Here is a 17,988-nt window from a genome sequence, read left to right as displayed (position 1 = left end):
TTGTAATAGAATTCATATTCTTTAAAATAAAACTCAAAAACTTTATTATAAAACTCAAGAACTACACAGGCAGTTGTACCCTTTAAGGTAATACCTCAAATTATAATCCACTTACTGTCAAACTTGGCATGGGAAAATGACAAATTAGCAGGAAAAATTGAGCTTAATTGAACTGAATTGAATTGAACTTAACTAAATCGAACTTATAAGAATTGGATTTAAGTTTAAAAGAACAAGGTCTTAGTATCTTTATCTGATACGAATTTTCCGTATATACGGTATTCTATATCATGTTTCTCAGTATATCTGAAACCGTATGTATATATAAATAAGCGGAATAGATGGAGTAGTATAGACAAGAGCTTATCCGGATCTGGTTGTGGTGTGATGTGAGGTCGCCATCTTAAAGTGGATTATGCTCCGTTTACTACACACGTCCTCATTAACATTCGATCCCCAGGATTATCACAACCGCCGTCAGTTCGGTGTAGGTAAAATAGCAGGTGGGAACAACCAAGATCGTTGGCAAAAGAGTTTAGAAATTATTTTATTGCCTCAAAGATAGAGTGATCATTTTTTTTTTGTCTTTCTGGTTGTATAAGATGAAATTTATATAGTAAAAAACACGAGACAAGAATCGTCAAAATTGGCATGGGAAAATGGCAAATTAGTAGGAAAAATTAAGCTTAACTGAATTGAATTGAACTGAACTTAAGTTAATCGATTTAAACTTAATTGAATTGAACCAAATTATCCGAATTTATAAGAATTGAAATTAAGTTCAAAAGAATAAGGTCTTACTTAGTTAAGTTACAGAAATAAACTTAGTTCTTTTAAAGCACCATCCCATTCTCAATAGAGCATACTCATGACTTCGTGAGGCAGTCTCATAAACTCGTACTAATTTTATTTTTTTGTGTAAATCGGAATGTCCATCATCGAGTATCCCATATAAATTGGCGTGTTGAAATGTTAATTCTACTTGGTTCCCACCAGGGGCGGAACCAAAAATTCTAAGTATCTAGGGCTAAATTAAAAAAAAAAAATATTAACGGTTATTTTTTCTTTGAGATTTTTACATTCAATCAAAGGCTCATAAGCTCACAATTATACATTCTTATATACGGAGTACTATATACAGCTATAGAATATAAGCTCATTTATAAAAAAAATTGAAGTTAAAAGTTTATAATGAAATTCAAAAATAATATATACAAACTTAATTAGATTTTAATTTTTACATCAAAAAATTTAAATATAACTCAAAAATAATAAAAGTTTGAAAAAAATACACATATATAAACTCAGTTAGATTTGTTATAGTTGTACAAGCGTACTGTACAACCGATTGTATAATAATATTTACCGTTAAGATCGGAACTTTCAACTATGTAAAATAAAACAAGACCCAAATCAATCATTTACGATAACTATTTGTTTCTAATAGAAATTGAGAGGGGAGAAATTCATATAGCGATTGTTATATTATTGATATTTGTGCGTGTTTCCAACGATTACATTGATCGATATTTATAGTACTTAATCACAATATTTTCTAACATTAGTAATATAATAACTTATTCAATAATATTGATATTATTCTGTAATCTTCTCTAACCGTTTCATTATTTTCCAATTTCGAACCCATCTTATCTATATAAATTCAGAAGACAATACTCATTGTACAGCGCGCCACGTCATAAATGCAATTTCTTTTTTTTTTTTTTTTTTGAAAATCCAGGTTATGGTGGGACCCATGAGTGTGCAACGTATTTAATTATTCAGATATCCGTCTTTTCGAACATGCGCTAAATTCCGTGTCGCAACAGATTATATAAAATAATCTTATGGAATACTTCTTCGAATTAATATTATGATAAAATTTTATACATTCCGTGTAAAGAAAATGCATAACATTTACGCAGAATTAATTACAAATGCGAGTAAATGTGATTAAATTACATAATTTTTAAAACAAAATTACACAATAAAATTACATAATTTCAGGAAGGAATTACAGTTATATACGGGATCGAACCTACAACGGAAATGAATTACAAAATGAATTACATGTATTTTTGTTAATATTATTGTACCACAAATTCACAACATAATTTTTTAAAACTATAGGGTACAATTTTTTTTTTTTTTCAAAAAACAATAATGACGGCATATGTACTTGGAATATAAAACTCGGCATCTTAATTATCAGCCGCGCACACCGAAATTGGTAGGTGACAATGATAGGAAACCGAGTTAATACAGTCTTCAACAAGCATTTAAAGCTATTTTTAATTTTTTTTTTACTCTAAAAAAACAAATAAATAAATTTTATTTTAATTTACAAGTGATTAAAAAAATTTTAGTAAATTTTTTTTAATAAATTTTTTAATAAATAATTCACAATTGTTATAACAAATATTGTTTAAATAATAAAAACACGATAAGGTAAGTCGAATAAATTAAATAACTTAAATATTTTTTAAAACTAGATAGTACGATGTTGTTGAGCGCTTAGTGAGAGATCTATATGCCGAATATGGTGAAACTCTTACTGATGTTAATCCGTCTGTAACTGGAAATGAACATTCACCCGGTAGTTGTGGTTTTAACGCATCCTATTTACGTGGAGAATGTTCATTTCCAGTTAGATCAGTGATCACTGATATAAAACAATTAGATAATTACAATAGAAATATAAAAATAAAATATTTATCAAAAAACATTCATACCGTCCTAAATACAAACCCGTGCAATTTTGCACGGGTTTAAAACTAGTTTTGTTTAAACAACAAACATATAATTATTTTGAAAAATATATGAAATTGAAATAAATGGAATGAACAAAATACTCCCCAACTTCCAAGATACTACTGCTATTGCCTATGGAAAACAACAAATATAGAGGTGAGCCACTGAGTATAGTCAATGTTAAAAAGCAAAAAAATAAACAAACCATTAAACATATCGAACCTACGTCTCTATTGTGGATAGGGTAGGGTCTGGGTAGGGTCCGCCTAGACCCGGACCCGGACCCGAGATTTTCCCTTTGACCCGTACCCGACCCAGACCCGCAAGGGTCTAAAATTTGAGGACCCATACCCGGACCCTATGGGTAAGGGTAGGGTTTAGGTCTCACCCAGTGGTCCGAGTTTACCACTTTAAGAATAAGATTAACAACTATGGGGTCTATAATATTAAAAAAAAAATCATACTACTTTAACATTATGAGTTTAAATCGCCCTTAATCTTTGGTTGTCGGTCGCGCCTATTAGAGAGGTGGTTGCGAGTCGCGTGTCGTCTTTGTGGTGGTGTTTTTCTTGTGTCAGTGGTGGAGTGGTGGTATTGTCGGAAGAGTTTGGTTGGGTTTTATCACTTTATGGGATGAGGGAAGAAAAGAGACTTTAGTTGGGTTTCTACATCTGCGGTATGAATTGAGAAAAGTGATTTTGATTTTTTTTCTTTAATAAAGGGTCTAAGGGTCGGGTATGGGTCTCATAACTTAGACCCCGACCCGACCAAAATATTTTCTTAAGACCCATACCCGACCCATACCCATTGGGTCCGAAAAATGAGACCCATACCCGACCCATTAGGTCCGACCCCTCGAAGTGCGGGTCGGGTCCCCGACCCACCGCCATCCCTAATTGTGGATAAGGAGTACCAAACCACTGGACTAGGCCCCTTTGGTAAACAATGATTAATATTGCGAAGCGGTTGTAAAAGCGATTGTAATTAGCGAGAATTTGTTGGCGATTTGACTAGCATATTCAATTAGCGAGAATTTGTCAAAGGTGTTTGGTAATTAGCGAGAATTAAATTAGCATTAAATTAGCTAATTCCTTTGAAAATGACAAAAAAGGACATGATTAAATTATTGACTAGTATTTGTCAAAATACATCACACAAACAACTTTAATGACTAATGTCGATTTCTTCTACTAGCCATCAAACTAGAAGTAATGTTATCGCGAACAGTTGACATTTCTTTAGTTCCCGAAGACTCGGTTGCAGGTTGCGAGGAATGATTAGCCACATCTTGTAATACATCTGGAGGTATAAAATCCGGATTACTCTGTAAATTTTGGGTAAAGAAAAATCAAAGCAAAAAACAAAAACAAAAAAAAACAAAACGCATGGAGTATGTACGTATGCAAGTCAATATGTATGCAATACTTTAAAGAAAAAGTGAAAAAACAAGTTTGAGAAAAAAAAACGTACCTTTTTCCAGAGATGGGAGTGAATGAGGAACAATGGAGAAATAAAGGTAGGGTTAAATTTTTTAAAGGGTAAAAAGGTGAATATTTTTTTTCTCTAATCTACTCTTTGAATATCTTTGGGAGCAAAGATATTCTAAAATAATAGATTGCTCAAATCTCTTTTTTTCAATATCTGTTTTCAAACACCCCAAATAGCATATTGATTGGTCAAATATGCTAATTGGGTCAAATATGCTGAAATTTATGCAATATGTTGTTTACCAAACAGCGCCAAAGCATTGTTAATGTGATTTCTCTACACGGAATCACGAAGACACGGATACATATATACTAATTTTGGGTCAAAAATTAATTCGGGCTACAGCCCGAGTAGCCTAGGCCCAGTTCCGCCCCTTGTTCCCACGACCCCCACGGTCACATAGCAACCGCCAACGAGTGTAGCACTGTAGCAGTTAAGTTAAGTGAGTTTAATAATAATAATATAGTACACCGCATACATTTTCCGCATAAAATTCATTCCCCATCCTCAACCCACTTGCGTGCTACTCCTCACTACCTTAACAAAATCAAAGGTTCCACAACACAGAAGACGCTTTTGGACCTACCAATACCAATACAACTCTCTCTCTATTCATGGCTGACCCACCTCCCAATAATCTTCACATGGTAAACTAAGTATTTTATTTTTATTTTTTTTTATTTTCATTTTATCCTTAGATTTATTCCCTTTTTTGCGCTTCTTTTTTTTATATTTATTTATTTATTTGTTTTTCCATTAATTTCTTGATGATTTTTTCTTTGTGGGTTTGTATGTAATTTCATATTTCATGTGGTAATTATACATTAGAGTTTCATCACACATACATTATGAAAATTGTTACTATTTTTGTAAATAGAATAGAGTTACAAATGCAAATTTGATACGGAATTTGAACCCTAACTATGCTTAATTCTTAAATGGGGTCATAAAGGTGAATTTGATATTGACGGGATTCGAACCCAGTTGATGTCGAAAGAGGGTTTTGTTTAATCTACCTAAAACAGTTGGATTATGGGGAATTCAAGAATTTGGGGTTTGTACATTTCAACCTGTCAAGTTATACGATTAATTGGAACTTGGAAGGGTTTTTTGGGTACTTTGATGAGATTGTGGGCGCAATTGGGTCATATTATATTGTTGTCCAAAACCCTTTTTTATTCTGTCCTTTTTCACAGTTGATAAACCCATATCAGCAATCACCTGAACTTTACATTAATTATTAGGGAAACTTATTGGTGAGAGGGACAACGCTAAACCCTAGGATTTTCTACATTACATTATTATTTTCTTTTTCTGTTGTACTTTTTCGTCGTGGATGATCCATTTAAAACCAGTTGGTCTTGTGTAAGACTATTATATGGTACAACATACTTGAAGGGTGTAAAATGGGATTGGGATGTTGAATGTTATACAACGATCTTATTTGAGTTTGGGTTAAAAAATAAGGTGGTTGTAAAACATTGCCTTGGTCTTGAACAAATTTGGTGTCGACTAACATGAACAACATGATAAAAATTGGAAAAAAAAAAATACGAGTATATGAATTTGTTACGGTGTTAAATTTTCTCTGTCACTTTCTGGCCCCTTTCTTTTCTTGCTTTTATTGTTGTGTAGTGAATTAGTGATCATTGTTGAATTTATACTCATTTGAGTTGTGACCCCTTCCTATGTGTAAATTATTGCAATCACAATGTTGTCGCTGCCTAACTCCCAAGGTTGCGGCTTATACTGCCGCAAAATGCAGTCAGTCAGTCACAACTCACAATGACAATTAAGAAGCAGTAGCAATGTGTCACGGTCCAAATTTAGTATCATAGTTGTGATTACTCATGCCCCTTTTTACTATGTTGGTCACACTCAAGGAATTGTCAATCTGTGTAAACCATTTCTATCTAGATACTGAAATAATCATTAAAACAGATGCTAGACGATCTTATTTGAGTTTTTGCGCTACAACTTATATAGAAGAGGACATTTTTATGTTTTTTTCCAAAGCATGGAGCTTCTAGGTAATTGTGTATTTGGAATATTTTGATTTCCTCGATTTTCTTCACTAGGCAAGTGAGAGATTTTCAGTTGGTTTCATCTGTTTTTGCTCTTCCGTCTTCTTAGCTGGCAAGGCTGCATTTTGCTCCTAGAGAGTCGTACTTGGTACTTTTCAACTTTCAGTTAAAGGAGTGAAAAATGTCCCTTTAAGCATCCAGTTCTATCATATGATTACGCCGAGGTTCTTGTAAGAGTCGATGATGATTGTAATTGCAGGATGGAATAATGCGATAGGCCCTCAAGTTTTGCTTAGCTTGTCAAGGTTTCAGTTTTCTTACATTTTGATGTTTACAATGTCTTTGGTTTTTTTTTTTGTAGTGATGACCTTTACTCTTCCCCTTCAGTCATAACTTCCACTAGATTTTGTTGTGTTGGCCTTTACGCTTTCCAGTGAATAGTTATTTTTTGTTGAAATATATCCAGCTACAGACTCCGCAACATGTATTTCTGTTTGCTTTCATCCCGATCCTTATTTCCAAACTTCATCCGGTGGTTGGCAGTATATTGCTACCTTACTATAAAGCCGAATCTAAAGTATGTAGATTAATTGAAGTTGTTCCATGTCTTATACAATAGTCGTGTCATACTCATACTTTTCAGATATTTCACTTATTGTTTTACATGTGTACAAGCAATTTATCTTCTCTCACTAAATTGACTATGCTGTATGCCACTTCATCTTAACCACTTAGTGATAAATTCTCTTGGGAGTTAATACTGCCTTAGCAGTGAAAAAAATGTCTTAGAATAGACATAATTTGATGGTTAATGTTTTACCCCTTACTTCATTGCTTAACTCTATATGTGATGTCTGTTACAATGGTGAAGCATGTAGTAGTGTAGGGACACGCAAGAGCGTGCTCTTTGTCTTCCACTATTTGCCTCTCTTTGAAATGAATCTGTTCATTAGCGACTGGTTTAACTCCTTCTTAAGACAGTTTCTTCTAATGTTTTTAAATTTTACCCAGTATTTTGTGTGTATAATTTTCACTATTGATACGTGTTCCATTTTCCATTAACAATTTAAGGGACTGATTTGATTACACTGTCGTATTTCTGATCTTATCTGACATGCAGGACAAACCTTGTGAGATTTGTGGCTCAACTGGTTATGCAGAATGCATCATAGTTTGCCACAGATGCAAGATAACTTCTGAACATATGTATGGCTTCTTATCTTTTAATTGTTGCATTTTCATGCATTGTTCTTTCTGACTTCTGAGGCACACATGTTTGTCACTACGCATTACATTGTTTGCCGGTGTTCTGTCTGTCATTGTTTAGCTGGAGAGTGATGGAAGCCTTTGCAAATGGCTATCTTTTCCTTGCTCTGCTGTCGGTTTTTTAAAGTTTCCTAATCATGTGCATCACACCTGATTTTTTTTATCAAGTTTTTTGTTGAAATGGTGTAACCTGACTCCTAAAATCAGTAAACGAGCCTCTAAAGTGATTAGATTGTTAATTTGGAGCCAGCTTATATACGATTGCAGATTGATGGGTGTGCTGCTCTGTACAATTAAGCAAGTAATGGTGTAATTAATCCCAATGTATGTGTAAAATGTGTTAAAGCTTGTCTTATGAACTTATGCTAAACTTTGGGTACCCAAGAGCACAAAGTATGGAGTAAGGGTGCAAGTTTGTCATGCGCAATTGATGTACTCAGAGAGTTACCCTGTCAAGAATCATTTTTCAAAAATTTAACAAGGTTTTAATGGAAGATCATTCAACTGGTAAGCACATGAGAAGCTTCATGAGATGCTGATTTTGTGGGTCCTAATTTCTGAGCAGTTCTTTCTTTATAATATGCGGATTCTGGCATCATTGGGTGTATAGTTCATTTGCTTAACTGCTTCCTTGGTCACAGTTCTATTGCAAAGTGAAAGTAATGTATGATCTTTTATTAAGTTGGAAATGGTCTTATCCGTGGGAATTAAATTTTAGCTTGAGACTTAATCTCAGAGTCGGTGTTCGCGACTTGATCTCAGTATTGTATAATAAATGTGGCCAATATCGTCTCAAAATATGGCCATGGTAACTTGTGATAAATAGGTCGCGATTTGGTTTCGTGGCCGAGGTTTATGTCATCGTCTTATCTGATAAAGCAAAATGGCTCACTAAGATGGGTGCGCTTCTTTTGTTGTGAATTAGGAGTCATTCAATGCAATTCTTGGTCATCCAACGATGACCTATTTGTGTTGGTAACATAGGGGTAAGGTTGTGTACGTCCGACCCCTTTACCCAGCTATTTGTAGGAGTCATTGATGCACTAGGAGTGATTGATGTACTAAAGTAATGTTGTTCTTATGTGATAAGCCAGAATCTGGTTCAGTTTACAATGCTGAAGCCGCATTTTAGATACTGCTTTTTCTCTTTATCTACGCTTCCTACAACTTTTGTGTGCTTAAGTTTGTCCAGTGCAGTCCATTGATATTAATTCAAGTACTATGTTTTCTGTCTGAGAGTTATTTTTAAACTTCATATTGCTGCATATCTTGGATGCCCTTCGGAGTTCAGGTAGTAGTTCAGAAACAACCTTTATGCTTCACTTCTTTTTCCTTCTTGTTTTGAACATTGTGAGTGTATGACAAATATTGGGTGTGATGACATGGGAAGAGGCTCCCTCAATGTGACAGTCCTGCATAGCTTTATTTAAACATATTTTATAGCTTAAGCTTGAAATTTCAGTGTATTGACTGTTCATTCCCTTATACAGGTATTGTATGAGAATAGTGCACCAAGGTGACCCTGAACATTGGGTTTGTGAAGAATGCAAGTCAGGAGATCAGACACCTACTCCAAAACTCGGTATCTGTATTTCGATCATCTCTATTCTTTTGGACTTAAGTCAGTCCTTTTAAGTTTAGTTCAAAAAAGTTCACATCTAAGTTCAGAAAATTTCAAATGCTATAAGTTCAGTTCAAAAAAGTTCCGATCCTATTAGAAGTTCTGATCCTATTAGTTTAGTTCAGAAAAGTTCAAATGCTATAACTTCAATTTAGAAAAGTTCAGATCCTCTATATCCAAAAGAACAAGGCCCAAGTCTGGGAAGAAAAACCAGAACTAGAGAAGGGAGTTTAAAATTAAATCTTCATAATCCGAGTACTTTTTTACAAAACTAAATCAATATTTACTACAATTTTGAGAATAAAAAATAAAAATGAAGTGCTTGGTTTGTTCAGACAAAATATAAAAATATACTGAAATTATTTTGTTTATACTTGAACTAGTTTTGTCACCCATGGACGGTTCGAAAGGATGATTCATGTCAGCCGACCCCAAATCATTTTGGGATTAAGGCTCTGATGTTGTTGTTGTTGATACTTGAACTAGTTTTCCCTCTGAAAGTCTGTTTGCCTAAAAACCTAACTAACTGCTCAAAACTTCAGGTGATGTGGCACTTGAGTTACAAGAGCATAACTCTCCTCCATTCAATAGATTCTTTACGTTTTATTCTTTTGCAATGAGAATTTTAATCAAACGTAAAGAATCTATTGAATAGGAGGAACTATTACCGTAGTGCCTCAAAGGTACTTGTCAATGGCAGAGTTGAGGGTATCCAATGTACGCAAGATTACTACCGTGTTAAAATGCAAAGAAGGTGTTGCCATATGACCCATTGTTAATCCCATTGTCAATAAAAAACAACTGCCACCTGTTTATTGAGACTTCTTGCTTTATTCCATCTTTTGTAGCATAAAAAAAGCGGATCTTTGGCTTCATTAAAGATGGAAGCTGATGTGGAACCCGAGCTAAATTGGCTAATTTTATTAATGGTATTTTTATCTTTCTGCAGTTTCAAGCAAACAGCCCAGTGACGTAACAACAAGGTTTAACATAAGGAAACCACCTCGAAACACCAAGGTGCAGTATATTCCCCCCGAGGAGGCTATGGTGCTGGAATCTGGTGCACAGAAGAAAAATTTGTTGTCACCTAGTAAATCAAACTTGTCATGCAAAACTACAGCAAACAGAATATTTGCTTCCAGGACGGAAGCTAGTAGGTCTACAACCATACCTCCTAAACTCTGTGCGAAACGTAATACTCCTGAAATACCACCTGGATTCACAAACCTCCAAAGTACTAGAAGCCTGCCTAACACATTGCAGGATAAAAAACTGCCAGCTTCTAAAGGTATTAAACCCTCTTTATTTCATACTTCCTCTATTCTTTGATTTCTTTATACTTTTCAATATGTGACGGGATTTTGAAAAATTCATATAGAATTCACCAAGTACAAGATAAGTTGTAAACATTTGCTGCCTGCTTTTAAAGAGTTTCAAGGAGTGTGTAGAAGTGCGGATATTAGCATACCATATGTTACTTGAATGTATAATTGAAGTAAATGATTACAGTAAAGGATTTGATTTCTTCAATTTGATTTCATTTATTTTGATCTACTTATTTTGAAACTATTTTGCTGAACTATCTATAACCACATGAAAGTTCTATAACCAAACTTGAGTGTGTTTCTAAAACCTTCTACGGTCCTTGTTCCGCAAGTTTATCTTGGAATTTTTACAACTTTTCTGAACATTCTCGACATTTTTGAATATTTTGAATTTATGATAAAATCAATAGTGGTGTGAATTTTCTTGAACATAAGTGAAATAGGTTGAATAAAACAAGCCCTTTAGCTTCAAATGCGGAGATAATGAGTATGAGCATGTCTTACAAAGAAGACATGATAAGAGTTAATAGCTTGATACCGTTATTGTTATTCGACACAAGGTGGAAAGATTTTTCTTACTGATGCCAGATGCCACCTCATTTGGTCTCTACTCTCTACCTCTTTGGCAGTACTTTTCCGTAGGCAGAAATACAAAAAGATTTAAGCTTAGGAAAATGTCTAGACTCTAGATCATTTCTTCTGACTTACCCCAATTATTTTCTACTTTCTTTATTGATCTAATTACGTAACCTATCTTTTTGGCAGATACTGAAAAATGTATGGTTCAGAAACAGCGAGATCGGCAAGATTCATCCTCAGTTATCGGGCTTTCAGCTAAAAAGGCTCAAACAACAAATGCTTATACAGAAGAGAAAAGTAAGGATCACATTTCTAACTTATTACTAGTTACGGGCACAAAAGTAACTCAAAATTGCTACCCCCTCCCAAATTACCCATATTTCAAAATATGTGAAAGGATTTTTAAATTTGCGTACCGTTGTGGCTTGGAGGTAGTATTTGATTTGTGTTTTTTGTTTTGGCTCTTGTTGCTATTGGTTGCATTTGTGCAATGGTTGTCTGTTGCATGGACATAGACTATAGTAGACAGAATATGCTTCGTTGACTTACAAATGAATATTGAGCAGAAAAGCTGCTGAAGTACTAACTTAAAAACATGTAGAGACTATAGATTTGTGAGTTTGTCGGTTACTGAAAGGATCTAAGCCTTTGTTTAATTTTCTGTCCTCAAGCCCTCGTCATGTCGACACATGGGCACCGTCAAAGTGAAGTGTTGAAGAAACGTAGGTACTTAGTTTCTTAACATAGAAAAAATATTGGGTTTGTACAATATTCACCAAATAATCTTTTCTAGTAATCTAGTTTGCATCCTTTACTTGCCCAAAACAGTCTGCTTGTTCCAGAAACTCTTTTAAATGGCACCGCCTCTGGTTCATTTACCCCTTTTTTGGTAGTATTATTATTCAGCTTTAGGTGCAATATTACTGCTCAACTGGTCTTCATTATTTTTTAGATAAAGGACCTCCTCGACGACTCTATGCTAATAAGGACACTTCAGCTGGGATGGCCGTGCATCTTGAAAAATGCCTGAAATCTAATGCGGAACTGGGAAGCCCAACGAATGTCGGATGCAAATCCCAAGCCGTTGAAAATTTAGAGCATGCCTCTGTGCAATCAGTTGATCATCTACCTACTGTAAGTTCAGGTATGTCTGTGTTGGTCTAGTGTATTAAGTGACCCTCTAGTTACTGCTAAAATGTTTATTATGATGTTTTCCATTCTTACGCATATACTGAGGATAAGTGGTTCTTTTTAAATTCAGCTGGGATGACCGTGCATCTTGAAAAAAGCCCTAAATCTAATGCGGAACTGGGTTGGGGCGGTACCCCAACGAATGTCGGATGCAAATCCCAAGCCGTTGAAAATTTTGAGCATTCCTTTCTGCAATCAGCTGATCATCTACCTACTGTAAGTTCAGGTACGTCTATGTTGGTCTAGGGCATTAAGTGGCCCTCTAGTTACTGCTGAAATGTTTATTATGATGTTTTCCATTCTTATGCATATACTGAGGATAAGTGATTCTTTTTAATCAATGTCTAATATGAGATAATTTATGAGTATTTGACTACATTCCAAGCACAAAGGTTGTGCACTTTGGTTGATGTATGCTTTGTTGATGTATACAGGGCTGGGTGTTTGTGTTGATGCTCAAAGTGAGAACTTTGGTTCGGATGGTAAAAAGCCTTCGAGAGTTGCCTTGGACCTTGATAAATATCTGATAAACCACCCTGCAGAGATTCCTACATGGAAGTGAGTTACGATTTTCTTCTTTGTCATTTTCAGTAAATTTGAATGGAAAGATAAACTCTAGATTCGCCTACTAGCTTAATTTCACAGATACTCTGGCCATTTTACATAAATGTTATTGTAAAACTGCATATATTTGACTAAAATACCCGTACATGAGAGTTTTATTAGCTACTGTAATATATGGTATGAATATAGGTATCTTTTATGGGCGGTCTTACAATATAGTAGGTATTCTAGTGAGATTGTTTGCCATAGTAGCCCTTTTTCTCGATGTATAATGATGATGCTAGCTTTATGTGGGCGTATTTCTGATTCGTCAAATGTTCTCAATAGAGGAAGGATTAATATCACGCATACGGACGATATTTTGCATTGTCGATCCTTTGATGGAATTCAAGCACATCCGCCTTGCAAGGTTCATAGGAAGGTGTATGATCTGTCCAGGCAATTGCCCGAAGCACTTCAGGTTGAGCTACTACCTAGGTTGAACTTCTGGACGAGTTTGTTTGAGGACGATTCCCCTGGTGCACTAGACATTGGTCTATATTTTCTATCTCCTAAAGGGTACCCATCTTATTATATTTATAGTTCCTTATTTGTTATTCTTTGTTGTGTAAGTTAAAGGTTCTAACTTCTAAGGAACTCATTGATGTGATTGCAGTTCCGAGCAAAATTTGACTTCTCTTCTGGAGTTTTTGGATGAACATGACATGCTTTTAAGAAGTGAAATAGATGGAGTGGAGCTTTTGTTTATGTCTTCAAGACATCTCCCAAAGGATTCTCAAAGTAAGTGTATTTTTGAAGGGTCTTTTGTTTCGAAACTACGGAACTATCTAAAAGTTAGTTAGCAAAACGTTAGAAAAGAATGTTAAGGTAGTAAACTTGCCAAATGAGGTATATTGCTAAAACAACTCAAAAACTAATAGCTAGCGTTTCAACGTCTGACATGGGTAGCTCTTTAGTTCACACCCTGATCATTCTCTGTAAATGTTTTACTACAGGAATAAATCAGACATTCTTCCTGTGGGGTTTGTTTCGATCGGCTGAGAAGGCTGTAATAGCAGAGACGGGAGAGGAGTCGGGTGAGGATATGGACATTGATATGTCGGGAGGACATGAAGTGGGAATCATTGATAAGGTGATATCAAAACTAGCAGAAACTCCCGAGCAGGGGCACACAGTTGTTGATGTCATTCCTATCGAGAAAGGTTGCCGTGATGGTGCTAGTCCAATCCTTAGAGATTGCAGTGATAGTGCTAGTCCAATCCTTACTTCTGTAACCTCATTTTTCGAGAAGCAATTGGATTTTGAGGGCGATCTGCAAAGAAGTTTGGACAAATTTCTCATGCTAAAGTAACCCGAAGAAGTTTAAAGACAAGGAAGAACTTGCAGGCGTAGATCATGTTGCATGTGATTTTGCAAATACATTTAACTAACATCACACTCACTCAAGCTGTAGAAAGGTACAACGAAAGCTTATTCGCACTTCAAATTTCCAACTTACCCGTGTTTGTCAGTCAACACTCAGGAAATGATTTGGTCACTCAATTTTATGCCAAATACGAGGATTTTTCATGATATGGTCGAGACTTATGGTTCAAATCAAGTGAGTAACGTAGATCATTAATTCGTATGAGATTTGTGAGTATATAGTAAGTAGAGTTGGCTGTATATTTGAAACTCGTTCTCATGCCACAAGTCTTTATCGCTTCTGTTGTTTGGCTTCCTTGTAATGGCCGTATTGAGCACATTCACATTGCAAGTACAATTGTTTTTACAGCATTTTGTGAATCTGTGATTCTGTGAATGTGCAAGTCTGAAAAAATTAAGCAATGTTTTTTGAGACTTCAGTGGAAGACTCTTTTTCTTATGTATGTGTATCGAAGAAGCCTTAGTTTAGTTGTTAAGACGGATGTGTAGGTCTATTGGTCAAACATTTGAATCCTCCCTCTTCTAGTATTATATACGGAGTACTATATACTCGTGCTTTATTTACGTAGTTTATTTTCACAGTACACTTTATTTAACACCTATTTTTTTCACTTTTCTTCTTTGAGTATCACAGTCACCCCTACCACCGCACATTCATCTATGCTACTCTCCCGTCCTTGTTCTCCAAGCCACGATCCCATCCATGTTAGCCTACAACCCTTCTATGAATTTCACTGCCTCCTCCAAAGTCAATAAAATTATACGGATATTGCCATCGCCCATCTGTCAATAGAGTTGATTCCATGTTTCAATCATCGTGATGTTTATCTCGGACAATTCTCCAATTGATTTGAATTTACACACGTTTAAAGTTTCGACTTTTTCCCTCCTCTCTATACATGAAAATGAAATAAACTAATCAGATTTTACAAATCAACCTAGTATAAAAAATGGGTTTTTTCTCAACTTCTTAGAGCAAGTCCAATGGTGTAGCTTAGGGACTTATTTGCAATTTCTTAAAATTACAAGCTAGTTGCTACACCATTGGAGATGTCCAATTAGATTAGCTTGCCTTAAGCAACTAGCCTCATTAAGCTAGTTGCTTAAATTGGCCCACCATATCATATCAACCAATGACAAATTAGTTTTTTTTTCATAATTTTAATTTTATTAAAATTTAATTAGGTTTGATTTTTTTCATAAACTAGCTAAACCATTGGAATGAATTTGTTAAGCTACAAAATTATTGCTTAAAATGTGATGTGGATTTGTCAAGCTACAAGGTAATTGCTTACCATTGTACTTGCTCTTATTGGCTATTGGTTTATGGCTTGAAAAAATATTTTATTTATGTAGGACCCTCCATGTTCTTAGAGCATCCGCAAAGGTGTGTTTTAACCTCCCCATATCCTTTCTCTTTCATCAAATGAGGAGTCTCATTGTTGCGGGTGGTTCCCCATAATTTGGGGTGCCTCTAGTTTTAGGGAAGGTTCCCAACTAAAAGTCTACAAGCACACACAAACTCTTGGAGCATATGGGGAGGTTCCCAAATTATTTATGTGTATATTAGTATTGTTGGGGAACCCCATTGTTGCAGAGATGTAATTATGAAATGGGGAGGGTAAATGATAAACTTAGTGGAAAATGAGGTGGACAAATAAGAATAAGAGAGATAAAATATGGGGAACCCCATTGTTGCGGATGCTCTTAATACACACATTTAATTACTCTCTCTCCCAATTTCATTAATTAATTACCTCTTTTTCTATTTTCTTTAATTAAACACCTTACATTTTATCTTATTCCTCCACCCAAATTAAAATACATACAATCAAAACCATGCATGAAAATGATAACTTGGTGAAATATTCCAAATACATTAGGAACATGTAAAATTAAATTGAAAAATTACAAATAATCACCGACTTGGAAATAAAATAAGTTTCAAGTCTTAAATTACAGAAAACGAATATATAGTTTATGAAAAATGCAAAAATCGGGAAATTTATGAAGGGCAAAAATCGAAGATTAATAAAAAAACAGACGTGTTTGGTTGAAAATTAATGAAGGACAAAAATCGAAAAATATATGTTTAATGTTGATAAATGGGTATTTTTTTACTATATGTGAGTCCACGCCAATTACTTTCACCACCACGGGTTCATAAAAAGTATGTATCATAAATAAAATATTTAGCATAGTGAGTACACGTTTTAAATACTAAACTATTTAGCTCCTGTAATAAATGATAGCGCCTGCTATTACGACAATATGACGCGTGCATTTTTTGCACGAGTTTAAAACTAGTTAGTAACGAATAACTCTGCCTTTTAAAAATGAAACGAAAAAAAAATTGTTCACATATCGAAAGTACAACTTATAGTAGCGCCACTAGCACCCTCTTCAAGATGCTCCTCTCCATCACCAACAGCCCGATCGAGTCCAAGCAATATAGATATGTCATCCCAATGGTAACACTTCACCGGTAATAGATATGTCATACGGAGCAGTAGCTGGGTTCGCCTACATTATATCATCAGTGTTAACATTTCACCAGTAATAGACAATAAATTTATGATAGCATGCAAAGTGTCGACTATTGATGATATTAGAATAGTAGATCCAACATTCTGAGTCACAGACACCAGTAGATCACAAGAAAAGATAAGGTAAGAGGCTCCTAGGGTAGCTCTATGAGAACATCAAGATCCTGCATTTTTGTTCGCTTCTAAGGGTACACTGATCATACAAGATTCGGTTAAGATGAACTCAAGTTTTTTAACATATGTTTCCAAGCCACCATATTCAGTTTGTTGAGAAAGAGAACACTGATGTTCCGTCAAAGTACTTTGACACTTTAGCCAAAACATGGAAACATTCACACTACAAAAAGAATTAAAACAGTATGATTTTTTTGGCGATCAAATCGATCGCCAAAATCAATTTGGCGATCAAATCGATCGCCAAAGGTCGATCGCGACCTTAGTCGCCTTTTCTAGCTTTGGCGACTAAAGTCGATCGCCAAATTTGGCGATCGAAAAATCGATCGCCAAATGACTAAAATGGCGACGGATGGGGTAGTCGCCAATTTGGCGATCGATTCAAATAGTCGCCAATTTGGCGATCAATAGCGATCGCCAAATGCCAATTCAGTCGCCTTTTTTGGGTGACGTAGCCAGTTTGGCTGAGGCAATTTGGCGACTGATTTGGGATTTGGCGACTACAAATCAGTCGCCAAAATGGCGACTACCTTGTATTGTTCATGTACTCTCATTCCAGCCACAGAATTATCCTTCCAGTCAACCTTGAATAAGACAGTTTTATAAGCTCGGTCACGTCCACTATAACTAATTTCAAAGATATCTTCAACTATACCATAGTATTCGTTGTCATCAAGAGAAGAAATAGTAACCCCCCAATTGCACCTAGCCTTACCTTTACCGTGGTTGAATGTTTGAAAATTAAACCCATTAACCGAGTATCGATTCCACGTTCTTACCATTTTTGAAGGACCAAAAGCCAAACTTCTTATCAAATCATCTTGAATATTCAACTCAATTACATGTTTCTGAAACCATGATGGAAATTGGTCCTCATGTTTGTCCCAAACATCATCCTTACTTATATTAGGATTCCTCTGAATGAAATCATTAACAAACTGTGTTTCGTATGGCTCCAAGAGGTCACAATTAGATAGCACGTAAAGGTGGGCACGATTATACTCCTTATCATCCAAATATCGTGTTTGCCCCTT

The 17,988-nt window shown here is 35.2% G+C and overlaps 1 protein-coding gene across 4 annotated transcripts; it reads left to right on the top strand.

The window, feature by feature from the left end:
* The first annotated feature begins 4,675 nt into the window (after positions 1-4,675).
* LOC141653265 (PHD finger-containing protein 1-like) lies at positions 4,676-14,594 on the top strand. Of its 4 annotated transcripts, XM_074460976.1 has the most exons (12): positions 4,930-6,411; positions 6,523-6,568; positions 7,384-7,469; positions 9,020-9,111; positions 10,100-10,438; positions 11,241-11,351; positions 12,007-12,198; positions 12,316-12,471; positions 12,680-12,803; positions 13,137-13,367; positions 13,465-13,589; positions 13,805-14,594. In XM_074460976.1, coding segments are annotated over exons 3-12 (1,728 nt in total). In that variant the 5' UTR covers positions 4,930-6,411; positions 6,523-6,568; positions 7,384-7,467; the 3' UTR covers positions 14,161-14,594. The 4 variants fall into 4 exon arrangements, with proteins under 4 accessions (XP_074317076.1, XP_074317079.1, XP_074317077.1 ...); XM_074460975.1 differs by lacking the exons at positions 4,930-6,411; positions 6,523-6,568 and adding an exon at positions 4,676-4,886; XM_074460978.1 differs by lacking the exons at positions 4,930-6,411; positions 6,523-6,568; positions 12,316-12,471 and adding an exon at positions 4,763-4,886.
* The last annotated feature ends 3,394 nt before the right edge of the window (positions 14,595-17,988 follow it).

This window comes from Silene latifolia, chromosome 4 (genome assembly GCF_048544455.1).
Source record: "Silene latifolia isolate original U9 population chromosome 4, ASM4854445v1, whole genome shotgun sequence".
Taxonomy (NCBI): Eukaryota; Viridiplantae; Streptophyta; class Magnoliopsida; order Caryophyllales; family Caryophyllaceae; genus Silene; species Silene latifolia.
This window is presented reverse-complemented; position numbering and strand designations above follow the sequence as displayed.

Coding starts and splice junctions, on each gene's coding strand:
- LOC141653265 (XM_074460975.1), top strand. CDS start 4,854: ATGGCTGACCCACCTCCCAATAATCTTCACATG. Junction 4,887..7,383: donor CTCCCAATAATCTTCACATG/GTAAACTAAGTA, acceptor TCTGACATGCAG/GACAAACCTTGTGAGATTTG. Junction 12,472..12,679: donor TCTACCTACTGTAAGTTCAG/GTACGTCTATGT, acceptor TGATGTATACAG/GGCTGGGTGTTTGTGTTGAT.